Source organism: Ambystoma mexicanum, chromosome 11, assembly GCF_040938575.1.
Source record: "Ambystoma mexicanum isolate Mex_15411 chromosome 11, UKY_AmexF1_1, whole genome shotgun sequence".
Taxonomy (NCBI): domain Eukaryota; kingdom Metazoa; phylum Chordata; class Amphibia; order Caudata; family Ambystomatidae; genus Ambystoma; species Ambystoma mexicanum.
The window spans coordinates 125,260,146-125,287,612 of NC_090934.1; the positions used below are offsets into that span (position 1 = coordinate 125,260,146).

The window sequence follows — 27,467 nt, forward strand, 5'->3', positions numbered from 1 at the left end:
CAGTCTTACCTGGAACTTAACAACTTGTTAGGCCTACGACAATCAGGATTTAGACAAAAACACAGAACGGAAACGGCACTCATTGATCTAAAGAACCAATTGGATGCGCTGAAGGGCAAAGAGGAAACTAGCCATCCTCCTACTTCTAGACCTTTCCGCCGCCTTCGACTTAGTGGACCACCAGGTCCTCTGCAATCATTTATCATCCTCTGCGCTCCAAAGAGGCCACAGCCTGGATCAAATCTTTCTTAGACAACCGATCCATGAGTCTTCTCCACTACAGACTCCGCAGTCGCTGCCACCATGCACCATGTATAACGTCTTCACAAAACCCTTGTTTGATGATATGGACAATCTTGGTGTCTCCTACACCTATGCGGATGACACCCAGATTCTCATTCCAATCACTGGGGACTACATGACAGATGTAGCGAAGATTAACAAAATGTACCTAGGCATGCAAGCCTGGATGGCTTCTCACGGGCCATGCCTCAATGACAAGAAGACTGAGCTTCTACTCATTGGCTCAACCACCAAACTCAACAAACTGAGTAACCATTTCACGACCTTCGACATTGATGGTATAAACATTGTTTCCAAAGAGGTAAAAACCTTAGGCTTTTACCTAGGCTTGACACTGAACCTAAAAAGACAAGTGAACGCTGCTGCATCAGCCACCAGTTACACTTGCAAATTGATTAACACATGCAAGCCATTCCTCTCCACGGACAGGTGTATTACACTAGCCAGAGCTTATTCTGTCCAAGCTCGACTTTTGTTATGCACTGTACCGGGGACGACCAAACAGAACATCAACAAGCTGCAAATGCTACAAAACGCTCTCAGAACTGCATTTAGCTTCCCTAGAATGCAACATATCTCAAATGCCAGACACTCTACAAAGTGGTTGACTATCAAAGACAGGATTAGTCTCAAAGCCCTCAACTTACCATTCCAATGTGTCTCCAACCAGGCCCATAAATACTTGATGGACAAACTCGCCATGCATACTTCAGAACGGCCCATCCGTTCTATCCACATTAACTCGCTTAAGGTACCCACCTTCAAACTAAAAGCAGGGGGAAGCAGCTTTCCACTACTGGCTGCTCAGCTCCGGAACACCTTGCCTATTGCCTTAAGATCTGCGCCCTTACTCTACCACTTCAGCAAACAAACGAAAAAATTGCTGTTCTCTCTAGACTACTAGAAACGTGTCTATTCTAGCATGATACTAATTTCACCGTTGACTGCGGCTAACCACTTTAGCCCTACAGTAGCCTGCTTGCCTGCACTACCTTGCCCTTTGCACTGCTCCCTCCATCCAGCCTTCACAACTTCCTAGACTGTACATATTTTGCTCTGTGTAACTGTACTTCTGAATCTGCTTAGAATCACATGCTATGCATATGGTCCGACATCCAGTGTTTACCGCAGAGTATTGCATCTTGTCTTTCGGGGACCGAAAGGGGACGTCGGCATAGGCGTGTCTGTAACACTTTCCCTATCGTGACATGTGTAGTACCCAAAATCCCTCAGGCGCTGTGGTCCCTCAGATTGTCTTTTTTCCCACCCAGATAACTGGTCACCCTATAGCAGAGCTCTTACTAAAGACATTGTTTATCTTACCGAATTGTCGGTTTATTCCCCGTTAAGTCATTTCGCCAATAACTACAACTTTGACGAAGACTATGGGGGAATCTTCTACGGCTGTGTATTTCGGCACCTAAGATCCGGCGGCCGGATTGTACATGTGGTTGGGCCCTCTGGCCGACCTATACAGTAGGGAGAGTGGGGTCGGGGTGGCCATATTGTTTTAGTAGGTCTTTCCTCCTTTCCCTTTTGGTCTGGTCATCCTTCCCTTTTGCTATGGAAAGGACTCCCTTTAGATTCTGCCCTAAGTGTTGGGTCAGATATCCTTAGAAGGACGAGCACAGGACGTGTAATGCCTGTCTCCCCCTAGAGCACGACGAGAAGCGGTGTGCAGCGCGCAAACTCCTTCGGCCCAAGACCCTTAAGGAGCGCCGTGTAAAGTGGTGGGCCGCATACGTCATGTCACGCGTGGAGCTCCCACCGCCACACCAGCCGAAAGTGACGGGGGTACTTTGGATGACCAAACGTTCAACGCGTATGTTATAGACCTTGAGGCAGACACTTCTAGATCTGCCACGCCCGTCCCCAACCCTTCCAGGCTCGACTCTGGTCTTCCTACAGGGACCACACCCGGCGACAGGGGCGTACAATTGCATCGTAACACTAAGCACACAACCCCTACGCCAATTTCGACAGTTGCGTTGAAAAAGGCGCAAGCGCCAATGGGACCGCCGAAATCTTCGCCAGTTCCCCAGGTTCACTCTGATCCACGGCCTTCCCCGCATTCGCAGCAGCGCATGGCGTCTGGGCAAACAAAAAAGATCAAGGGCGCTACTCCTAATCTTACACACTTCGAAAGCGGGAGCCCGACGCTTCGAGTTCCACGGCCTCTATAGGCCCAAAAAATAAAGACTAGGACTCTACCCGAAACAAGTCTGCTAAAACTCCTGGTGGCATGGACGGTCTTTCTGCTGCCGACAAATCATTGCAGCCTTTGTGTCTCGACGATTCGGTGACTATCCAAAGTAGCATCGGAAGGATCGCAGCGGCGGTGGGTCTTATCCCGCTCCACAAAAGATTATGGGTCAATCCGTGGGAATGTTTTTGGCGAATTATGTTCCTGATTCCGATGGGACTTACGTAGATAGTCAAGATACTCTCTCCGACACTCTTAAAGGTTCACGTTGATGCCAAAGTGCGGAGAATGTCACTTCTCCTCGCGCCTGCCTGTTCGGGTCCTCTAAATAGACTACAGAAAAGTTCGAAGGTTGTATGGATCGGCTGGAGCGGATCATCGCCTTTTCAGACCATCCGCCCCCGAAAAAAGCACGGGTAGACCCTAACCCTCAAGTTCAAGTAGATCACTCTCAGGTTTTCCAACAAGAAGACTTGATCCATATGGATACTTATAGAGAGACCTATAATGAGGAAGAAGAAACGTCCTTTCTCAAACTATGAGGAGGATCAACGGGACACGACAGACCACTGGGAAGAGACCCAGCAGAAAGGTGAAAACCCTTGGACACAACAAGATCAGGACTCTGATATTTTGGTCCTGGATTCTCCTCCGTCCACTCCGACTCGCCAGGCCTCCCCTATGGATGACCAAATGGCTTTCAACTCCAGGTTGAAAAAAGCGGCAGAATTCTTCAAAATTGCCACTCAGGGGGCAGTACCGGAGCAGGATTTCGTGGAGGATAAAAACCTCCAGCGAGTCAATCCATCCCCCTCCTTAACTCTGTCTGGAGACGAGTAGCTCCATCTTTGGTCACACCTGCTCAGACAGGAGCGGTGAACCCGAGTCGAAAAACTATTTCGGCCTTCCCCTACCCAACCCTCTGTATATCAATGGGCACGCCATCCCAGACTCACTGGTACCACTCGAAAGAGGGCAGGTGTACCCCTTGCCACGGAGAATCCCCACCGGACAAAGGAGTATAAAAGGTTGTATGCCCTGGGCAAACGTCGCATCAGCAGCTGCATACACCATTCGGGTTGCTAATGATACGCTATTAGCAAGGTATGCTGATGCCCAATGGAACTTGCTCCAAGAAGGCCTCCAGGAGGTTCCTGAACCCGCCAGAACAAAGCTTCTCGCCATTGTTTCGGAGGGAAAACTGGTTAATCACAATGTGGTGAACACCCTGGACACTGCAGAAACAGCAGGCAGGTGTCTTGCACAAGGTACTCTTCTAAAAAGACGCGCATGGCTGTGCACGTCGGGCTTCAGACCTGAGACCCAGGCTTCTCTCATTAACAAACCCATTGAGGAGACTAACATCTTCGGGAAAGCAGTGGATGAAGTGTTGGAGACGGCCAAGAAGGAGCACGAGACTATAAGGTCTTTGCACCAGATTACACAAACCCTCCTCCCAGAGGGGTAATAATTCTCGCCGGTCCTTTCGAGGACAAGCCCGTGCCGGTCAGAACAACTACTGCACGGGTAACTTCAACACGAATCGGACATCCGGAAGCCCTACCTACTACTCCCCCCCCCCCCCCCCCCCAAAGGGGTCAGAAACGCAGCAAAGGTAGAGGCAGAGGCCCCAATCCCAGAGGAGCCTCAGCCTCTGGTCAGAAATGACCTCCAGGTCCCCTCCCATGTCTCACCGGTCGGGGGGCAATTAAGGCATGGGAGGGGATGACTTCCGACCAGTGGGTCTTAAAGACGGTCGCCCACGGTTATTGCGTGGAATTCACCTGACCTCCACAGTTCAGACCGCCACGCTCACGGCGCCTTTCATCGGACCAGCACTGCTGGGAAAGGAAGCCATAGAAGCTGTCACCATTCTTCAGGTAAACTAGGGTATTTATTCAGTGTACTTCCTTGTACCCAAAAAGGATCTCACCATGCGTTCTGTTCTGGATCTGCGCCCAGCAAACAAGCTTATAAAACCCCAGAAGTTTTGCATGGTAACACTGCAGGAGGTGATCCCATTGCTGAAACAGGGGGACTTCATGGCAACATTGAATAAGAAAGATGCGTACTTTCATATTTTAGTGTTGCGAGCGCACAGAAAATACCTAAGGTTCATGATTCAGGACAAACACTACCAGTTCAAAGTACTCCCCTTCGGCATAGCCTTGGCGCAAAGGGTGTTTACCAAAGTCCTGCCAGTGGCAGCAACACACCTGTGCAGACTATCAGTCCCAGTTTACCCTTACCTCTACGACTGGCTCATTACGGGGGACTCGTTCGGCGCTTCTTTTTCGAACACCCAAAAAACAGTAGATCTCCTTCAGCCTGGGTTTTTCAATCAACGAAAAGAAATCCAGTTTAGTCCCCAGCCAAGTGAAACAATTTCTGGGAGCACTAATTCGGACGGAAGACGGCCTTGTCTTCCCCTCCAGCGAGAGTGTTCAGAACATGCTCTCTCAGGTTCCTCAATATGTAGCCAGTCGGGAGGTGACGGTATGCAAAGCCATGCGTTTGCTAGGGATGATGGCGTCATGCATATACTTGGTTCCCCACGTGCGGCTGCGCATGCGTCCCATGCAAGAGTTGTTCAACAGCCAGTGGTGTCAGGCCAGCGGACAATGGGAAGATCTGTTAGTTGTCTCGCCAGCCCTCGTTCTCTCTCTGCAGTGGTGGTCAAGAGAAAACCTCTTGAAGGGGAAGACCTTCACGACCCCTGCAGTGGAAGTCACTCTTACGACAGACTCCTCTCTCACGGGGCTGGGGGGGTTTCTGACCTGCTACAGCAGACAGGAGTGTGGTCCCCTCTGGTAGTGTCCAATCATATAAACTTACTGGAGCTGCTAGCGGTGTTCAAAGCATTGAAAGCCTTTCAGGGGCAACTGCACGAGAAGACCGTGCTGATCCTAACGGAAAGCACTACAGCAATGTATTACCTGAACAAACAGGGGGGCACTCTCTCCAGGGCTCTCCAAGCTGTCCCAGAACATTTGGATATGGGCTCTCAAACACTAGATGTTTCTGTTGTCCCAACATGTTCTAGGGGAACTCAATCTTCTGGCAGACGTGCTCAGCAGAGATTTTCCTCTGTCAGAAAAATACGAATGGCAGCTGCACGAAAACATTGTGTCCAACGTCTTCGCAGAATGGGGTTTCCCAGAAAACGACCTGTTCTGTCCTGAGATCATAGAGTTTGGACACCTGCAACTCCCTCAGAGATGCAGGGACATACTCTGGGAAGCGAGAAAGCCTAATGCACCTTACTGCTATGCCAGCAAATGGAAACGGTTTGTCATCTGGTGCAATTCCAAGTGCGTCAATCCCATAGATTCCTCACCCTCACACATTGTGTTGTATCTAACCCACCTGTTGGACTCTGGGTTAGTCTTCAATTCCCTGAAGGTTCATCTGGCTGTGCCGTCAGCCTACATCACAGCAAAAAGTATTGTGGTGGAAAATACCAGTAATTAAAGCCTTTATGGAAGGGGTTAAGAGGATTTATCCTCCCATCGCTCATCCAGCCCCTGGGTGGGATCTGAATGTGGTTTTGACCAGGCTCAGGGGAGCTCCCTTTGAGCCTATGCATAAAGCAAGTCTGAAAGATCTGACTTACAAGACAGCCTTCCTAGTGGCTATCACTTCTATCAGAAGAGTTGGCGAACTACAGGCTCTTTCTGTTTTAGACCCCTTTGTTACAGTCCACAAAGATAAGGTAGTTCTGCGCACACATCTCAGGTTTGCGCCGAAGTTTATTTCAAAGTTCCATGTGAACCAGTCAATCGAACTACCCACGTTCTTCCAGAAACCTACTAACGTGGCCGAAAGAAGCCTTCACACACTAGACGTGAGCAGGGCAGTCATGCTTTACATGGCAAGAACTAAACCACTGAGGAAAACTAAACAATTCTTTGTTTCTGTGGCAGCTGGTAGAGAAGGGGATCCTGTCTCTAAATCGGCAATCTCAAGGTGGATTGTCAAATGCATCACACTAGGTTACACTCTTGCGAAGAGAGAACTGCCCTTCAAGCCTAGAGCACACTACTCGAGGCACTGGGTCATCCATAGCATTCATTGCAAATGTTCCCCTAGAGTCCATTTGCAAAGCGGCAACCTGGAGTTCTGTACACACCTTTACAAAACACTATTGCCTAGGCACTCATTCTAGGTCTGATTCTCAGGTGGGACAAGCAGTACTAAGACATCATTTCTCTACTGTTCATTCTCACAGCCCACCACCAACTCCGGGTACTGCTCGCTAGTCTATGCACAGCATGTGTTTCTAAGCAGATTAACAAGCATCAGAAGACATGCATTACTTACCATAATAGCATTTCTGATGATTGTATCTGCTTAGATTCACATGCGCCCTCCCTGCCTCCCCGCTCGGGGTGGAAGAAACATAGACGTCTTACTACTCTCTTTATGTACTCACTCGCTATAGCCTTGGGCTCCCTCATGGCAGAAAAAATACAATTGGAGGGACCTCGGCGCGTTAGGGTTTTGGGTACTACATACGTCACGATGGGGATAGTGTTACAGACACGCCTATGCCGATGTCCCCTTTCGGTCCCCGAAAGACAAGATGCAATACTCCGCGGTTACCACTGGATGTCGGACCATATGCACAGCATGTGAATCTAAGCAGATACAATCAGAAATGCTATTACGCTAAGTAATGCATGTCTTATCATTGCTCGATGTGTATAGTATGTAATATCTGTGTAAATTGTGTAAATGTCTATGCAACCTCTGTAAACGTGAAAAAATGCCTAAGTAACCATGTAACTGCAAATGCACCAGATACCCCCGGGTCAGGTGCGCTATATAAGTAAAATAAACAAACTGGTGCAAGGCCAAACCCAGCGTTATTATCAAAATAAACCAAGGACAGCATATAAGCATTAGCATGTAGGCTCTCTCAGCGTGCGTATCACAAACTGGTTTATATCCAATATATGGCAGAACGGACTACATAATGTAATCTTGGTTACCAAAACCTACGGGATATGGGGATTGGTTAATAGTGGTGACTACATATAATGTATAGGGTTAAATTTGTAATTGGGTAAGGCTTGTCTGATGACTCCATCTGAGACACCAGTACATTGATAACATTATAAAAGCATCACCTCTATAATAAGCTATTGGTTGACATAATACGTGGTGGGCGGCCTAACATCTGTTTTTTTTTTTCTTTTGGTTGGCTTTGTACTACCAAATCTTGGACAACTTACAAGACATGAGTAGGGAGAGGTATCCACGGACTGCTTTCCTTTCAATAAAGCAGTTAACATCCCCCATTTCTAGGCCGTGAGCCAGGCTGATCCCTTTATTTGGCCCTGCATGGCATCTTGTGTCTGGGAATATGTGGGGCGATTGAGACGGGCGTCTTACCTGTGTCCGCTGCTACGGAATACAGCGTTCTTCAATTATGGGTCATGTGTGATGGGACCATGTATGAAATAATTTCACCTCGCATTATTGGGATTTTGGCTAATATTGGTGTAAGTGTTATATTCCCTATAGTCTTTGGGCTTAAAATTATCCTGTTCCTGCTTTACAAGACTGGTTGTTCTTTTATAAATCTTTAAATAACTGGGGAGTTTCCTTCTTGCATCCTGGGAACTGCTATCGCGTGCATTTACGGCAACGTTCTGACTCTCCCTTAATTCGCAGTAATCTTGGCTGTGGTTGTCTGCTCCCGTCTGAGCTCTGCACGGATCTGTATTTTGTTAGTTCAGCATTTTACTTTCTTGAGGCCATTCGTTTACTTCAAATGCGGCATTCCATTTTTGAAAATATGGCTGCTCATTGCAGTTGCATTTCTGTAAGGGAGTTTATATTCTCACGTCCAAGTTGCGTTCAGTTTATGCATTGCTTATGTTGGTATTCTTATCTTATGGATGTTTATATTTTTCATATACAAATGCACTTGTTCGCGTTCTTAAAGTTAAATGCATATTTGCTTAATGTCTAGTGCATGTACATTTGTTTTATTTGTGCCATATTCGGCATTAGTCACTCTCCTGCTGTACCTGCCTGGGAGAAGGGCGGTATGGTTGCCTTGGTGAATAACGTTTCTCACCTGTGCAATATTGGGCCTGGGGGGGGCAAAGCTATGGATGACTTATTAGATTGCCTCAGAACACCATCTTTAGCTCTGATCGGCGAACTGTTAGGGAGAATTCTCATAAATGTGCTGATTTCCTCCACCTTAGAGACCCCCAGCAACTTTGCTGGATTTTGAGGACTTGATTTATTTTCCCTAGGAAGAGTGTGAGCCTTTTTTCCCCACAATTTGATGTGTGCTTTACTCTTGTGTTCTTTGATTTTGGAGTTTTAAGAAACTCCATAGGCATCTTTTCATGTATGTCACAGCACCCTCAGTGCAGTGACACGGGGATGTCTTTTTAGACTTCCCAAAGGTTTCAATACCATCTCTGGGATAAACTGTGTCCCGGAGAATGTAAGGTTAAATTGACTTTACTAGTCTCTTTAAATTCCTAGACCCAGCACACACTATCTTCCTTTAGTGTTGGAGGGGTTACCTCGTATCCCCTGTGTCTAGAAACTTATGTAGCAGTCAAATGCTACCCTTTTCTGTTGCAATAGTTGGTGGCAGCGGTTTTAGAACAAACTACCATGATTTTTCCCGAACGCGAACACGGTAGCTAAAAATCGCGGGAGCCATGTTTTTCAAGATGGCGCCTTAAGCCCATTTGTTTAAACGGGACCCGGTCTTCCTTTTTTTGCCATTTCCTTTTGGAAAGGTCCTTCTAGTGTTTGTCTCTGCGCGCCAAACCAGGTTTGGTCCCTTTGTTTCCATGCCTTTGGCGGGCTTCAGGACTGAAGACAGCTTCTGGTGCCGAGTGTCTGAGGTGGGCAGGAAGTGAGGGAGGTGCCCGAAAGTCCCTGCGCTTAGTCTCCTAGGAGACCCAAATGCAATCTGGCGTGATTGGCCGGCTAATTGTCCGGCAAGGACAGCCACTCTGCTGGGTGAGTGGCAGCTAGGCTGGGCTGGGATGAATGGGAGAAAACTGTTTAAAAGGTGAGTCTCCTGGACTGGAAAGCAGTCGACCACCGGAACGAAAGAACCGAAGACGAGCTGGAAGAGGACGGCTGCTGCAACTCCTTGACCGTTGGTTTGCCCCGTGAAGCCCTGCTGCAGGTCCGAATTGCCAAGTTTATCTCGATGGAGAAGCCCCTTCAAGAACGACTTCTTCCTTTGAGTTGGTGGGACCAATCAACTCCTAAGCCAACTGGATACCATTCTCGAAGCTGGTTAGGGTTAACCAGGGGGAAGGACACCAGCTTGTGTGCTTGAAGAACAGCTACTCGAACTGAAGTGACTCCGTTTTGTCAGCTTTTTCCGACGATGCAGTGCAGGAGAACCCCGACGTCCTCCCTCTTGTCCCCACGACTGAGGCTCTGGAACAATGAGATCTGCAGGAACTGCCTGGAACCAACATCTTCAGCTGCATCTTTTGCTTCCTACTAAGGTACTGTGCCAACCCGATTGAGAGAACGCTTCACTTGCGGTGAAAGTTTGCGGAACTTTCCCAGTTTACAGGCCTAATCAGCTTGTGACCAACGTATTCTTTTTCGTACAAACTACTTCTGTGAACTTTGGCAAAGACTTTACCATTTATTTCAAGAACTGCTCTTTCCTATCCAATACTTTAGTCCATTGACTTTGGCCTATGCCTATTGAACTGAATCGAGTCCTCTAGTGAACTATAACCCTTTGCACTGCCTATGAAAGTATTTGTAATCTATTCTATTAACTTGTACCTTTGCCTCCCCATTCAAAGTGACTGAAATGCCCTGGCTCCTATTTCAGGGGAGCTTAAATTGTTCAGAAACGTATTGGCTTTATGTTGAAGTATATTTGTGTATAATATTAAGTTGCCTCCTCCTAGTGAATGTTTTCTAAATTTATTGTGTAATAAATGTAGAAGTGTTTTTACCACGAAACCTTGAGTATAAGTGTCTACTTGAACCACTGTGATTGTAAGACCTCTAACTTCTTGTACTGCTCACATTCCCTCTTGAGATGAGCCTGGCTGCTCAGCTCGCTACGACAAAACTGTCGTACAGACTTATACCAAAGGTTTGTTTATGCTTACACCTCTAGTCCTAATTGTATGTGGTGTCCCAGAGGGTACTGCATGCAATTCTGCCCAACACTGGTGGCATGCGGTGAGGATCAAGTATAGTTGTTACATTGAGTGTTGCTCTTACTTTTGTTCCAATCAGCTTCACAAGGCTAAGCAAGACTAGAAAAGCAATTGTTTTAAAATGCCAGATATGGATAACTTTAAACAGGAAGACCTGATCATTCTAACAGTAGATCAACTGAAAGATATGTGTAAATTCAGGTCTCTCTGTTACACGCAAGAAAAATTGATTGAAAAGTTGTTGAATCATCAAAGACTGGGAGGTATAGCTATAACTCCTAACCCTCCAGCAAATGTGGATCGGGTTGATGAGGATAATGATTCAGAGGCTAGCTCTAAGGTTGTTGAAGAGTTGGAAGAGTCAGAGGAGTCTCAGGATGTGAGCCCCACTGCACCTCTATTTGTGTTAGGTCCTCAAGCTATAAACACGGGGACCCTACCAGGTCCAGTTCTAAGTCCAGAATGTGTCTCTCTTGAAAGAAATGAGACTTGAGTTAGAATTTAAAAGGCTCCAAATGCAAAAAGAAAGCTAACATCAAGAATTTCGGCTCAGAGAAATGGAATTAATCATGTACTTGAAATGAAGAAATTCTCTTGAAAATGGTTCTCTCCCAGAGTCTTCTAGGTCTTCCAGTCCTAAGTTGCCTCGCATGCCTAAAGAAGCCGAGTATGTATGAGGTGAAACTTGATATTTTTGATTGGTTGGCTGCTTTTGTATTTGTATTTATAGTTTTATATAGCGCCTTAATCAAGGTGCTTTACAGTTAACAAGAACACATAAACATGTAACAGTAGAAACAATAACAGGAAACATTAATCAAACCAGAAAATCGGCATGTAGTACAATTTGCATGAGAAAAGGGGAAAGGAGAGGAAGGGGGTGTGGAAGGAGGGGGAGAGGGAGAGAAGTAGAGAGTAAAGTGAATAGTAGGAGAATTTAGAAGAGAAGGGGAAAGATGGAGAACAAAAAGGGTACTACAGGGAGGGAGGAAGAGAAGGGGAAGAGGGGGAAGGATGTCGGGGAGGGTAATGAAGGAGTGATTTCAAAGAGGAGCGGAAGGAGGAAGAGGTGAGGGAGGAGCGGATAGTAAAAGGTAGGGAGTTCCGGTGTAAGGGGGCTTTTGAATAGAACTATGGGATTCAGGGTTTCGCATTGAATCGGCTGATTCCTTGGCTTTTGTCTTGTCTCCCCCAGGTTGCAACTGATGCTGTAATGGAGGTGGGGGAACTTGAAAGATTGGAGAATGAAAATGTGAAGCTATCTTTCATTGCTAGATTTGGGGAAAACTCCTTCCCAGTACTTTAAGATGTTTAGGACCCTCAAAAAGCATGGTGGTACCCCTTGGGCAACCTGCGTGTGTAAATGTTTGACAATCTTGGATGGTTGGGTAAAGGGGTACAGAGTTAACACTGTTGAAGGAATGGGGAAACTATTTTTGTTAGAATATATTTTTGATGCCTGCTCTCCTGAGCTGAGATAGCACTTGGCTGACTCCAAGGAAATTGATCCAAAGAAGTTAGCAAAGGCTTCTGACTTGTGGGTTGCCAACAGGGCTACACACAAGGATTCTGGGGCAACTCAGAAGGATGATGGGAAGCAGCACAAGAAAGATGGCAAAGAGAATTCTAATACCTCCAATCCAAAAGAGGGCCCCAAACATCAGAAGAGTAAGCCACAAAGGAAACTGAATCAGGCTAGTGAAACCTCTGGTGCCAAACCAGAGGGAGGTCAGCAGAAACCCTAATTTGTCAAAACATTTGGAAAATGTTATGCTTGTGGGTCTACTGACCATGTAAAAGGGATCCCAGATGCAGGGGTAAACCTTCAGGGGTCCACACTTTCTCCTTAGCCTTCTCCCAAGAGGAAGAAGTACATATGGCAAGTGGAAATGTTCAAGTACTTGCTGAAACCCCATTGGAGTCTCTGCCAGTGTTTCTTTAGTGTCCCTGGGTCTGTGGGAACAGCGGAATTTAGATGTCTATAATTCAATTCCAGACAACACCAATGAATATTACAAGGACTGTACTTGTAAATGGTCCGGAAACCCCTGCCATTAGAGACACTGGGGCCAGCATCACAGTAGTGGATGAATCTTTTTTCAAACCTGAGGATGTTGCTAAGGCACCCAAAGGTCTCACTAAGCTTGCTGGAGGCCCTGTCCAAATGCTTACTAGACTACCAGCTCTCATCCAGTGCAACAACATGACTGTCAAGATACCTGTTAGTGTACAGAGTGAGGTGCCTGGGAGAGTCCTGTTGGGGAATGACTTAACTCTTGGAGTTGTATCAAGCACCACCAGGCCTCCCAGCAAAAGGAAATAGGATCAGACAAGGAGGGCCAGGGAGAGTACCTTAGATGTCTCTCCAAAGGATGTTAGAGGAATGTAGAACACCTAGCCCACAATTACTAACTGCTATTTCAAGGACGAATGAGGCAAAGGGGAAACCCAAGATCTAAAAGAAAGTCAGAAAGCAATTCTGTGCTACCAACAAGGACATCCCCGAGAGGACTGTCCAAAGTCACACCTATGAATGCTCCACTAGCTGAGGCCGAGTGTGAGGAACAACCAGGAAAGGATCAACCAGCTGCTGAAGATTCATAGCTGGAAGAAAACCTTACCCCTGTTGGAAATCTGGATCCTAAAGACCATCCTGAGCTGCAGTCTTTACTGGCAGAAGGTAGTCCCTGTAGGGCAGACTTCAGCAGAAGTCAGTGTGTCCTACTCTTGAAAGTCTTTTTTTAATTATTTTTTTATTTGAAGTCAGCTGAGTAAACTCAACTTATTCAAATGCAATTTTAAATTGCATATTTAAAATCTGCCAGTTTACAGGCAGCTTCACAGCTGGATGGGCAATAGCCAGGGAAACATAGCTTGTACTGGGAAGATGGCCTCTTCAGTGAACCGACTGAGTCTATCCCAGGGGACTACAGAAGACTTGTAGTGCTTCTTGAAAGCAGACTCCAGTTCCTAAAGTTAGCCCTGAGATACCTTTGGCTGGTCACTTAAGTTTTAAGAAGACCAAGGAAAGGCTCTCTTTATATTTCTACTAGCCTAAGTTGGGGTCTGATTTAGATAAGTTCTGTAGGAGCTGCCACACTTGCCAAACCTCTGGCAAGAGTGGAGCCAAGAATGTGGCACCCTTGGTGCCTCTCCCAGTGGTGGGAGTTCCTTTGTGAGGGTAGGAATAGACATTGTTGGTCCCTTAGACCCTCCTACATCTTCGGGTAACAAGTTTATCCTGGTTGTAGTAGACCATGCTACTAGGTATCCTGAAGCTATACCTATGAGGACTTTTACAACTCAGGCTGTTGCTAAAGCCCTACTTGGTATTTTTATTTTTTTACCAGAGTAGGTTTTTCCTAAGGTGATCTCCGACAGGGGGTCCAATTTTGTCCTACTACATGCAGGCCATGTGAAAAAACTGTGGAGGAATTTACGAGTTCTCACCAGCCTACCATCCTCCGACAAATAGATTGGTAGAGAGGTTCAACTGTACAATGAAGAGCATGATGGGTGCTTTAGAGGGACCCCTTAGAAGAAAGTGGGAGCACCTACTGCCATGCCTTCTCTTTGCATATAGAGAAGTCCCTCAGGAGGGAGTAGGATTTAGTCCCTTTTAACTTCTTTATGGCCATCCAGTTAGAGGCCCGTTGGCCCTAATTAAGGAGGGGTTGGAGAGTTCTCCTTCCCCAAAGCCAGTGAGAGTCACTGACTATGTGATAGGTCTCCGGAGGAGAATATCACTCATGATGGCAGAAGCATCAGGTAACTTGAAAGCAGGTCATGCTCTTCTGGTGAAGCATTGGCATGACCAGAAGGCCCAACATGTTGAGTTTACTCAAGACTAGCAAGTCTTTAGTTATGGTACCTACAAGGCAGAGGGTCTTACAGGACAAATGGCTAGGACCCTTCAAGGTTGTGGGTAAACTTGGAGAGGTCAACTATCTGGGGGATTTAAGGAGGCTCCCAGAGTCTTTCACACCAACCGTTTAAAGGCTTATGACCAGAAGTAGGAGCTTTGTTTCTAGCTTCAGCCCAAGAGGAGGAGGAGGAGGAGGAGGAGGAGGAGGAGGAGAGTGAGCCTCTACCTGACCTACTCAGAGGCCGGCCTTTAGATGAAAGTAGGAGTTAATCTCTCTTCTAACTTGACACCGGAACAACAGGAGGAGTGCAAGTTTCTGTTAAATCAGTTTGCCTCCCTGTTTTCACTATCACCAGGCTTGACCCCTCAGGGACAGCATGATATTCAAACTAGTGACTGTTTACCTATCAAAATCAGAGGTCACAGGATGTCAGATCATGTAAGATCCCGCATAGAGGTCAACAAGATGCTTGATTTCGGGGTAAAATGGCCCTCTACCAGTCCATGGTCTAGTCCAGTTGTAGTACCAAAGTCAGGATCCAATGAGATGAGATTCTGTGTGGACTATAGAGCTCTTAATGCAGTCACCAAGACTGATGCCCACCCTTTACCAAGGACATATGAACTGGTGGATAAACTTGGTTCAGCCAAGTACCTCCGCACATTTGATCTAACTTCAGGCTATTGGCAAATCACACTGCAGACCATGCCAAGGAGAAAACTGCATTCTCCACCACAGCAGGCCTCTCCCAGTTTAAGGTAATGCCTTTTAGACCTGCTACCATTCCAAAGGATGGTTAATCAAGTTCTGAATGGGATGGAGGACTTCTTCATGGCATACTTGGATGACATTGCAGTGTTCAGCCCTACTTGGAAAGAACATGTTGACCACTTAGGATATGTTTTGCAGGCTCTTGAGCAGGCCCATCTGACCATAAAAAGTCAGGTGGAATGATGAGTGCACTCAAGCCCTTGAATGCCTAAAGAAAGCCCTTTGTCAAGCTCCAGTCCTAAGAGCTCCTGACTATAACCAAACCTTCATTGTGCAGACAGATGCTTCAAATACAGGTATAGGCGCAGTCCTTAGTTAACTGGATGAGAAAGGTAGGGAGCACCCCATTTGCTTCATCAGCAGGAAGCTGAAGGAACCAGAAACAAGGTGGGCAACCATTGAGCGTGAATGCTTTGCTATTGTGTGGTCATTGAAGAAGTTTAGACCATATTGTATGGATCTACTTTTGTGATTCAAACTGACCACCAACCCTTGAGATGGTTGATGCAAATGAAAGGGGAAAACCCAAAACTGAGATGGTCAATCAGCCTGCAAGGGTTTGATTTTACCTTTGAACACAGGTCAGGGTGTCACCACCAAAATGCTGATGGTCTCTCCAGGATGTTTGACTGACTGGAGTAAGGCGATTCATCCTCCTGTCTTAGTCTGGAGGGGTGGGGGCGAGTGTTAGGGAGAATTCTCCAAATGTGCTAATTTCCCTTACCTTTTGAGACCCCCAGGAACTTTGCTGGATTTCTAGGATTTTATTTTTTTACGTGGGATGTGTGAGCCTTTTTTTTTTTTTTTTTTCACACTCCATGTATTTTGTGCGTTTTACTTTTGTGTTCTTTGGTTATGGTGTTTTAAAATCCCCTCCATGGCATCGTTTTCTGTGTCACAGAGCACCTTCAGTGCAGTGGCACAGGGCTGTCTTTCAGACTCCCCAAGGTTTAAATTCCTTTCCTGGGACTAACTACTGTCTCGCAGGGCATGTAAAGTTAAATTGACTTTACTAGTCTCTTTAAAATGACTGACCCAGCACACCCTATTTTACTATAGAGTGCTGGAGGGGTTGCTCAGCTTCCCCCGAGTCAAAACACTCATGTAACAGTAAAATGTTACCTTTTCCTATTTTAAATGGCTGGTGGCAGTGGTTTAGATCAACTACCGTGATTTTTCACGACCGCTAACGGTAGCTCAAAATCAGGGGTAGCCATGTTTTTCAATATGGCGCCCCAGACCTATCTGTAAAAACAGACTCCGGTCATCTTTTTTTCACCATTTCTTTTAGGAAAAGTCCTTCTTGTGTTTGTCTCTGCGCGCCAAACCAGGTTTGGTCCCTTTGTTCATGCCTTTTGGCAGGCTTCTGTGCTGAAGCCCTCCGCTGGTGCCAGAGTGTCTGGGGTGGACAGGATGTGAGGGAAGGGCCCAAAACTCCCTGTGCTTAGTCTCCTAGGTGACCTGAATGCACTCTGATGTGATTGGCTGGCTGACTGTCCAGAAAGGATAGCCACCCTGCTGGGTGAGTGACAGGCAGGCTGAATGAATGGGGGGGGGGGGAGAAACTGTTTAAAAGCTGGTCTCTGGGACTTGGAAAGCAGAGTCAACCACTGGAACGAAAGAACTGAAGAGGAGAGTAAGGAAGAGGACTGCTGCCACTCCTGGATGACCGGTGAAGGCCCTGCTGCAGGTCCGGATTGCCTGAAACTCCAACAGAGAAGCACTTCAAGGTTAACTTCCTCCCTTGAGTTTGCTGGGAACAACCAACTCGCAAGCCACCTGGACACCATCCTATTCTGGTCGATTTTCTTCAGAGTGCTGTTGAAAACCGGATAGCCAGAGGGAAGGAAACCAGGGGGACTTTAAGGCACTCGCACCTTAAACCGACGTCTTGCTACATCTTTTGGCCTCTTTCCTGGGCAGTGCAGGACCCTCCTGACGTCCTTGTCCCCACAACTGAAGCTCAGGAACAGCGAGATCTGCTCGAACTGCCAGGAACTGCCTCCTCGGCTACAGCTTTCTTCATTTAAAAAAGCTACTGTTCAAACGCGGTCCGGAAATATTTACGGCCATCGAGAGTGCGTGAAACTTTCCTCAACTACGAAGGCTTGTCCTTCCCTTAACATTCGTCAAACTTTTCGCCTAGCCAAATCCTTTAAAAATCAAATCTGTGGCAAAGACCTAACTGTTACATACCAGAATTGTGCTATCCTATACAAAAGACTCTGAACCGTTGACTTTGGCCCAGGCCTATTGAGAAGAATTACTAGTTGTATTTAACTGACACCCTTTGCCCTGCCTATGATGTATTTGGGCTGTCTATTCTTATAACCTTGTCTTTAAGTATCTGAAGTGCCATTTTGCTCCTACTTCATTTTTGATTTAAACTTGTTCAGTTACTTACCGGTTGGATTTTTCTGGTGTATTAGTGTGTGATATTGAGCTGCTTATGCTAGTGTAATGTTTTCTAACTGACTGAGTAAATGTATATTTTACTAAGAAACCTTGAGTAAGTGTTTACTTGAATCACGGTATTGGTTGCTCCTTTGTGTTACTTGTTCTACTGCCCACTTAAACTCTTGAGATAAGTCTGGCTGCTCAGTTATCGCTACCACTTTACTGTGTAGTACAGGCTTCTACCAAAGGTGAAATTGTGCTTACACTTGTAGTCCTAATTATCTGTAGTGTTCCCAAAGGGTAATGCAGGGGATTCTGCCTAACAGTCGCTTCTTTATTTTATTTTTTTGCCATTTCTTTGTGGACTTGTCCTTTCTTGGTCATTCTGCTGCCATCCAGGCAGGGGGGAGGTCCTAGTTTGATTCTTGTCTTCAGTTGGAACCCTTTGGTTAGTCCTCAGACTCCAGTGTCTGTGAAGACAGGAAATGAGGGAGGAGTCCAACTCTGCAGCTGTTTAATTTCTGGCATGCCTTCTTGGAAACAGCCCTAACTGGCAGGTTGGCTGTCCTGAGAGGACATCCACCCCGCCAAAGTTTGAATGTAGCATGTGTGTTGATTGGCTGGGTTCCTAGATAAATGGTCTGGATCTGGAAGTGGAAGGTAAGTTGACCACTGGAGCTGAATCAGTGAGGAAGAAGAGAAGACTGCTGTAGATGATTACAGCCACTGGAGATGCCTGATGTGTAACAGCTGCCTGTGCTGACCCCTTCTTCCATGCGACCTGTGAATCCCCAAGATGACTGCATTTCGAGCCATCACATGACGAGGTGTGACCTTCCTGGGGTGCAAAACCGCCAATAACTTTGAGGCATCTTCCTGTGAATTAATCTCACTGACTATTGGGTCAACTCCTGTTGGTCCTCAAGAAGCAAGATTTCACTCCTTGATGTCACCTCACCAGCGTACTGGACCGAGATGGCGAGGTGAATCGATCAGCCGATGACCGTTCCACATCTGGTACCTTGAAAAGGGCGCCAAATCCGCAGAGATGCGAGAAGGAACATAGAATCCTTTTGTTGGAAGCCTATTCTGTCCACTGCTGCAAGATCTCATCCAGTGTCCTTTCCTTTGCCACCACAACCAAGAAACCAGAGACCGGTGTGATGGTTCTCTGACTATTTCAAAGAAGTCGCACAAAAAGCATTTCCATCTGACTAATCGCTCATCACCCACAACAGTACCTCTAGAGGAGGTGGAGTAGCCATCCTCCACATACCACACATTTCCATCACCTTCACTGAAACACAGCCCTGCACAGCAAGCTGTGAATCCCTACTAGTCAAACGCTCTCCTGGCTTTCCTACTCCTCTACAGGCCCTATACGCCCCCCTAATGACTGACATTTTGCCAACCGCCTGTGTTGGGGGAGTTCTCCTAAAGTCCTACTGGCAGTAAGACTTTGGCAAGCTATCCCTAGTGTTAGGCAAAGTTTGAATGCACTACCCTCTGGGAACACTACAAACAACTATAACTACAGGTATAGGCAACCCAACCTTTGATATAGGCTTGCACTACACAGTTTTGGTAGCTTGTTGAGTAGCTAGACTTATCTCGAGAGGGGAAATGTGAGCTGTAGTGGAGTTGCACAAACATTCAATTACAGGCATTCAAAAAAACAATTAATAATTGATCAGTCTTTATAAAGCCTTATTCAGGGAGAAATAGAATAGTAATATACAAATATACTTGTACACTGAGTTTCTGAATCAGACAAGGCCCTTTTGGGATGGCCCACACACATCCTACACCCACAGGTGACTTCAGTAATGAGTGTGGACATTAATACCTTACTGTTGGCATTCACAATACTATTTAAAAGTTTGTGAAAGGCAGAGGTTATTAGAGCACAAGAGACCACAAATATTCTTAAGCAGTGCAGTTACTTATAGAGTTCACTAGAAGTCATTCAATTCAATAGGCTAAGCCAAAGTCAATGGCCAAAAGTCTTTTATAGGATAAAGCGCTTCTGGTAAGTAATGGCAAAGTCTTTGCACAAGTTCTTAGAAGTCTTTGATGAAAAGAAGAATCAAATGTAGGGCCACAAGCCGATTAGACTTGAGTTGTGGAAGTTACAAGCACTTCTACAGCAAGAGGTGAGTTTTCTTGGACTTGTTTTATAGTACCTTGGTAAAGGAGAAAAGGTGCAACTGATGACTCCCTGTTCCTGGGCTTCAATCATGGGGACAAGAGGGAGGACGTCTGACTCCTGCAATGCACTGGGACGGTCACAACCCGCAACTGGCAAACTTCACTTTCAGTGGCTGTTTCACGTTTTGCTCCTTGCGGTACAGCACATGGCAACAAGCGCGGTTCCTGGCTGTCAAGGGGGACTGTGCTTGCTTCTGGTGCCCCACGCTCTGCTGAGGGGGGCTCAGGCTTGGTCAGTCCTGCTTTGTGGGAGACCAGAGGATCTTCCAAAAGCTTTAGGCCAGCTTTAAAAGTAACGCACACAATCTGGTGTCCCTCTCCCTGGCTATTCAGTTTCCTGCAGCAACTCTGAGGAAATTCAACCAGCTCCGAGATGGGTTTCTAGGTGGCTTACTTTGGAGTTGATTGGTCCCACCAACTCAAAGGGAGAAGTCCTTTCAAGGGCTTCTGTCGTTGCGAAAAAGGCAAGTAGACACTGCAGCAGGGCTTCACCGTGCAAACCTGTGGTCCAGGAGTTGCAGCAGGCGTCCTCTTCAAGCTCTTTTTCGGTTCCTTTGTCCAGTGGTCGACTCTGCCTTCCAAGCCAAAAGACTTGCCTTTTATTCAGTTCCCTCCCATTCATTCCAGCCTAGCTGTCACTCACCCAGTTTGTACTACAGTTTTGTGGTAGAGTTGCTGAGCAGCCAGGCTTATCTCAAGAGGGAATTTGAGCTGTAAGGATGTTAGAGGTCTACAATCACAAGTATTCAAGTAGACTTCTACTCAAGGTTTCATGGAAAAGCACTTATTAATTTATTTCAGTCAGTTAGAAAACATTCACTAGAGGGAGGCAATCTATATCACACAAAAATATACTTCAGTACTTCACAATATCAGGTTCTGAGGCATTTAAACTACTTTGAAGGAGAGGAGCAAAGTGGCATTCAGAGCATTTGAAGTAGGAGCAAAAAGGCATAAGTTAATAAAACAAATTTTACATTCAGTCTTAAACATTGCAAATAGTTCGAGTTCCCTGGAGGAGTTGATTCAATGCAATAGATTAGGCCAAAGTCAATGGGCTAGTCTTGTATAGGATAAACGGTTCTGGTTGTTAAACGGGAAAGTCTTTGCCAAAGTTCTTAGAAGTAGTTTGTAAAAGAATGGTTCATATGTTGGATCACAAGCTGACTAGGCCTGCAAGTTGCCAAAGTTACAAGCACTTTCGCAGTGAGAGGTAACTTCTCTCGGTCAGGTTTTCACAGTACCTTACAATGAAAAAAAAGATGCAGCTGAAGAATTCTGTTCCTGGCAGTTCCTGCAGATTTCGATGTTACTGAGCCTCAGTCGTGGGGACAAGAGGGAGGGTGTCAGGACTCCTGCACTGGGACTGGTCAAAAAGCTGGCAAAGGCAAATCTTCAATTCCGGTAGCTGTAGTCAAGCACACAAACTGGTGTCCTCCTCCCTGGCTATTCGGTTTCCTGCAGCATGCTGAGGAAAATACAACCAGCTCTGAGAATAGTATCCAGGTGTCTTACGAGTTGATTGGTCCCACCAACTCAAAGATAGAAGTCGTTCTTGAAGGGCTTTTATGTCGAGATGAACTTGCTGATTCAGACCTGCAGCAGGGCTTCACCGGGCAAACCAACGGTCCAGGAGTTGCAGCAGCCGTCCTCTTCTACAGGGATCCACCCCCACCTCCCCGGTCCATCCCACAGGGAACAGCAATGCGAAAGCGGACCAGCTCAGCCACTGAGTGGAAGTTGTATTTCAACTCTTTGTTGCCCTTGTTCAAGCGAGGGTTTTCGCTATCTGTACTTATTTGCATCTTCTCTGAATTACAAGTGCCCCTGGTTTGCGTATTGGGCTGACCAGGTGTCTCTGGGTGACGCATTCCAGCTATGCTGGCACGGTCGCAGGTGCTATGCATTTCTTCCTCCAGCTGACCCTCTGCAAGTTCGGGGCGTCAGTGGGCTGCAGTCTCATTCGGATTGCCCCGCACTGGCCGTCGAGGGCGTGGTTCTTAGATCTGCTGCAGTTGTGCTTGCTGGGACCGGTCCATCTTCCGACACCCAGCAGGGGCTTCCTGACAGTGGAGCACCCGCACCCTGCCAGCCTGGCCCTAGCGGCCTGGTTCCTGCCCCGCTGAGACTCCAGCATGCGCAGATCTGAGGACAACTGGGACATCATTCAGGAGGCAGTCTACTCAGACTCAGTGCAAGAGTAAGTTGACCAGATTTTCCACTGGGTACATGACAAGACTAGCGTCCACCCACCCCTTCTCTGCTCTCTGGACGACATGCTGGCTTTTTCCACACATCTGCCAAGTTCCAGAGTGCCGGTTGATACCTGCCGCACCTATATGGCAAACATTGGGGCCTACAAGAATTCCCAAGAGCACATTTTGTCAGCGGCCAATCCGGTGGTTAAGGCCCACCCCACCCTAAGGGGTTGCCAGGCTCTTTCCTCCGGTAGTCAGGCCTCTTCTGGTTTGGGACCTTTAATGTGGTTCTTGCAGCCCAGGCCCTTTGAGCCAATTGCCTCGGACATTAGTCTGGTATTGAGACGGTTTTGATGGTGGTGCTCACTTCGTTGCGCAGGGTCGGCGAGCTGCAGGTTTTGTCATTGTGCAAGCCCTTCACCACGTTACAGAACGCCAAAGTCATCTTGTGCACTCATCCAAACTTTCTCCCCAAGGTGGTCACTCCATTCCATTTATATCGGGAGATCTGCCTGCTGGTGTTATTCCCGAACCCGCTGTCATATGCCGAAAGGGCTTACAATCCTTGGATCTCAAGAGAGTCCTCGAGCTCTAACTCTGACAAAATCCTTCAGGAAGTCTGAGGTTTGTCACGTTTGTTGGGCACGTTCCCGGCACCCAAGCTTATAAAGCTTCTTTTGCACATTGCATGGTCCAGGCCATTTCGGAGGCGTATACAGCCACGGGCAAACCGATTCCTGAGGGGATTCACGCCCAGGTCTGCGCCCCCTGAGCGGTGGACTAAATTTAAAGGGGTAGTTCAATTTTATGCTGCCAAAGGTTTCAGTACTGTCCCCATGTTTGGGGATGCCCCACAAGGATGGAGGAAATTATTATAAGGGCATGCCCCATTTGTACAGGCTTCCTTTGAAGAAAATTGTTTTATTTGAATTGGTGTCTAAAGTTCAGAAGGTTCCCAGCCTGATAATTTGGAATAGCCATACAGTATGTGAATCGATTTTAAAAGCCCGGTCTGTACTGGTGATCTGCACATTTGCTTATTTTAGGAAAAGTTAACACTTCTCAGCTTTGATTTGTGTTCAGCCACTTTTTGTGAACGACCTGCGCTTAATCTCCTTCATGGGGAATCGATGTATAGATCTGCAAAACTAAACACTGGAGATGGCTGTATTATTTATTTATGTATTTTATTTTTTTACTTCTGAAATTGTCCGGGCTCTTAGGAAAGCTGCCATATGCTTGTAGAGTGGTCTAATTACACCACCTACCTCTTCAAATGTTGTGCTATGGGTGTGTAAACCCCTTATGAAAATTATCAAGTGTTATGAAATCGAATAATAATTAAATTGTTTTCCTTTCAATAGGTCCAGTAAAAGAAACCTTGTGACACCAGGTAACAAATCGTCGGACTTTACATGGGGCATCACACCAGTTAGTACATCCAGAATTGATACCAGGTAAGTCTGTTTAGAGTTGGTACTGTAGCTGCTTTATTTTCCAATTTAATCTTTATCTTTGACTTTTGGTCAAAGCCTTTGATAGCCATGAGTCAATGCTTATGACCTGATCTATGCCAGTCCACAGAGGCTTGAGTATTGGAGTTCTGTTCCTGAAGTATGTGTGGCTCATTATCCATTCTTGCATTATTTGATACTGCATACCCTTAGTTTGCAAACCACTGTAAGCTATTCCCATTTGCACATTACGTTCTCATTGTTTTATCAAGGTCTATCTCCTTAACCAGATCAAATTGCTGAGACTAGCTTTACAAACCATTTACACTTGGATCTCACAAGTTGACCAGCCAGTGATTTCTTTTTACTGCATTTTATTCAGACCATTTGTTGTGGTGAGGACTTGACAAAGAAACCACCTAGGAATGGAGAAGGCTTCCATTTGGTGTCATTTGGGAGAGTAAAGCTGATGCAATGAGCAGCGTATTTTATATAACTCCTGAGTGATAGGGAACCTTTTTTTTTCCTTTCTTTTTCTGTGATTCTGGAAACCCTTTTTGGTTATCTTTGATGGAGTCTGCTTTCCTCCATCTTTTTGAGGCATCATTATTTTACTCTTGCAACACAGTGTTGCTGGGAATTCAGTGAGCTCTCCTCTTTGGTCTTTTATTTTCCTGTGATAACCAGGATAAGGGTTATTTTTCATCCGACCTACGCTGTCCTTTTGTGAGATCAGCATACCCAACCTTATGTGGAGTGCTGAGGACAGTGTATCCCTTTTTGTTCTCCTGTAACCTTTTAGTTAGTGAAAAGTCTGAGTGGGTGATGGCAGTGGATATTTTCTACCGACTTGTGATTTCTACACGCAGGCTGCCATCTCAGCTGCAGTAAAGTACAAATGGGTCACCATTGACCTAAAAAAGTGGCAGTCTTCTTACTACACAAACTCACGATTGCTTGCCCTTTGTGAGCCTTCCTTTGCTAACCTGGGTGCCCACCCTCCCCACCAGGGCAAATAGCCGCTCACCAAAATAGAACAATGCCACTGTTTTGCCTTGTTTGGTGGCAGATGGGGGTTGTTTTGCACCCATTGACCCCCAATGAAGGCAAAAGAATGCCCCGGGAGGGTGTTAGGCAAGATTGTGTGCCGTATCCTTTGGAAGACTACAGCAACCTTGACTTCCTGGCAATAGGAACCCAACCTTTGGTATAGGTCTGTACTACACAGGTTTGTAGTGTGGCTGAGCAGCCAGGCTTATCACGAGTGGTCAATGTGAGCAGTAGTGAGGTTAGAGATCACAATTATTCAAATAAACTTACACTCAAGGTTTCTTGATTGTGACTAAACAATTATTAATTTATTTGTGAGCCTTCTTCAAAAGGGGGCACTTCATGCAGCACTTCATTTCTCTAATCGGATACACATTTGGGATGGCACACAAACACTTCATACACCCTCAGGTGACTTAAATAGCTAGGAGACTGGACATTCATTTATCACTGGTACATTTAAAGCAATAGTGAGTTTGGTGCAAAGGTTAATCACCTTTTGGGTGCATTCCTGTAACCAAGGGGATTAAGCACAGAGAGTTTCGGGCACCTCCCTCAGTACCTGCCCCTGACAGACCTACTGGTGCCAGAGGCGGGCTTCACTCGTGAATCCCGCCAAAGACAAAACGAACAAAGGGACCAAATCTGGTTTGGCGCGCAAAGTAAATCGTAAGGAGGACCTTTCCAACAAGAAATGGCGAAAAAAAGACGACCAGGGCCATTTTGACAAAATGGGCACCCATGTGTCTTACTCCAGCTGCAATTGCAGCCCACGGTAAAATCACACAATGGTAGTAAAAAGTAAACCACTGCCACCAGCCATGAATTGTAGAAAATGTAACCTTAAACTGTTACATGAGAAACTAGACCAAGGGGATACTAGGTAACCCCTCCAGCACCCTATTGGTAGATGGTGTGTGCTGGGTCTAGAAAGTTACAAAATGTCAGTAAAGTCAATTTCACTTCTCTTGGAGCCCGTAGTTTCACCAAGAGAAGGTATTTAAACTTTTGGGAAATCTAAGACTTCCCTGTGCCACTGCACTGAAGGTGCTGTGACACAATGTAAAGATGAGGCCTTTGGAGTTTGTCATACTCCAAAGTCAAAGGAACAAGAGTCCAAATCACAGAAAGAAAGTCTTGCTCTCTCCAGGTAAGAAATTAAAAAGTCCTAAAGTCCAGCAAAAGGGGTCTCTAAGGTAGACAGGAATTAGCACATTTATGAGAATTCTCCCTAACAGGGGCAAGGTCTTGCTGCTCCCTGGGTGGGGGTGAGGGGGGCGGAGGCAAGGGGCATAGTTGGGCTTCTGGGCCCATTTTTGCCACCCCTGCGAAGTAGCAAGGACCACTATATCACCAGCGATATGATCTTGGGGCTCCCTTCCCCCCGCCCAACTCCCCAAAAATGCCAACAAGACGACATAACATTGTTTTGCCTTCTTTGCGGGAAAATTAGTACTTTTGCACCAGTTTACCCCCAAGGAATGCAAAACATAGGGCAATTTTGCCAGAGGCACACTAGGGGGCTGACCCTGTGCCTGTAGGGTCAGCCCCCTCAGGAATACCCCCCTGGAGCGATGGCTCCTTTCTGCTTCCCTAGGGGGCAACATTGAGGGTCTGGTTCCATTTTGCCAACCCTGGGATGCAGTAAGGAGACATAAGCCACCAGGGAAAAGATTTTGGGGTTGGTGGGGCGGTTTCGCCCATTGCACTACACCCGGCCGTCCTGGATCTCTGGCAGGGCCAAGTTGGAGCTTTTCCCCCCGGGGACAGGTAGAGTACCCTGTGGGGGTGGGATGTGGGGGAGAAATGACCCATGTGCAAGGCAGACGCCCAAGGCCGGGGACAGCACCCCAGGCTGTCCGAGGCTCTGGCTGGACTACATTGGAGCTTTTCCCTGCACAGAGGGATGGGGACCCTGTGGAGGTTCCATGGGACCACCGCTGGACTTTGGGATGGTCGACCAACATGGGAGACCGGTGCCCAAGGGAAGGACCGAACACGGCCATCATACAAGTTTTCCCTCCAGGGAGGGATGGGGACAGTGCCGGGACTCCCTGGGACCGTTGCTGGGCTTGAGGAAGGTCGATCCACTTAGGACACAGGCGCACAATGCCGGGGACATTACTCCCAGCCGTCCTAGAGCTTTGGCTGGGCTGCGTTGCAGCTTTTCCCTCGTGGAGGGATGGTGACCCTGCCAAGGCTCCCTTGGACTGTCGCTGGACTTGGGGATCGTCGAACCACATGAAACAGGCGCCCAAGAACATCACCCCTGGCCATCCTCGAGCTCTGGCCTGGCTGTGTTTCCGAATCTGTTTTTGTCGTTTCCACTTAACCTTTTTCTTGAAAGCCTGGAAAAATTGTGAATTCAGAACAGCAAACCATTTGTTCCCATCTCTTACAAGGAAAAAAAGTTCTTTGGACATCATATTATTTTCTGAAAAAACACAAAAGTTAAAGTTTGAATGCAGTACCCTCTGGGTAAAGGCAACCCAACCTTTGGTATAAGCTTGTTCTACACAGTTTTGGTAGCGTGTTGAGCAGCCAGGGTTATCTGAAGAAGGAAAAGGTGAGCTGTAGTCTAGTTAAAAAGATTCAGTTACAGGTATTCAAATAGACTCTTACACTCAAGGTTTCTTGCATAAACAATTAATAATTTAATTTATAAGTCTATAAAGCCTTCTTCAGAAGGGAGTAATAGAAGAGTAACACACAAATATACTTAAATACTGTACTGAGTTTCTGGATCTGACGAGGCCCTTTTGGGATGGCCCACAGACACAACCTACACCCACAGGTGACTTAAGTAACAATGGTGCTGGGGACATTAATATCTTACTATT

The 27,467-nt window shown here is 46.6% G+C and overlaps 1 protein-coding gene across 1 annotated transcript in view; it reads left to right on the forward strand.

The window, feature by feature from the left end:
- CDCA8 (cell division cycle associated 8) overlaps positions 1-27,467 on the forward strand; it is a 289,896-nt gene that overhangs the window by 143,441 nt on the left and 118,988 nt on the right. The window contains exon 8 of the mRNA XM_069622652.1: positions 23,488-23,580. Within this exon, the coding sequence (XP_069478753.1) occupies positions 23,488-23,580 (93 nt within the window). The remainder of the gene's footprint in view (positions 1-23,487; positions 23,581-27,467) is intronic.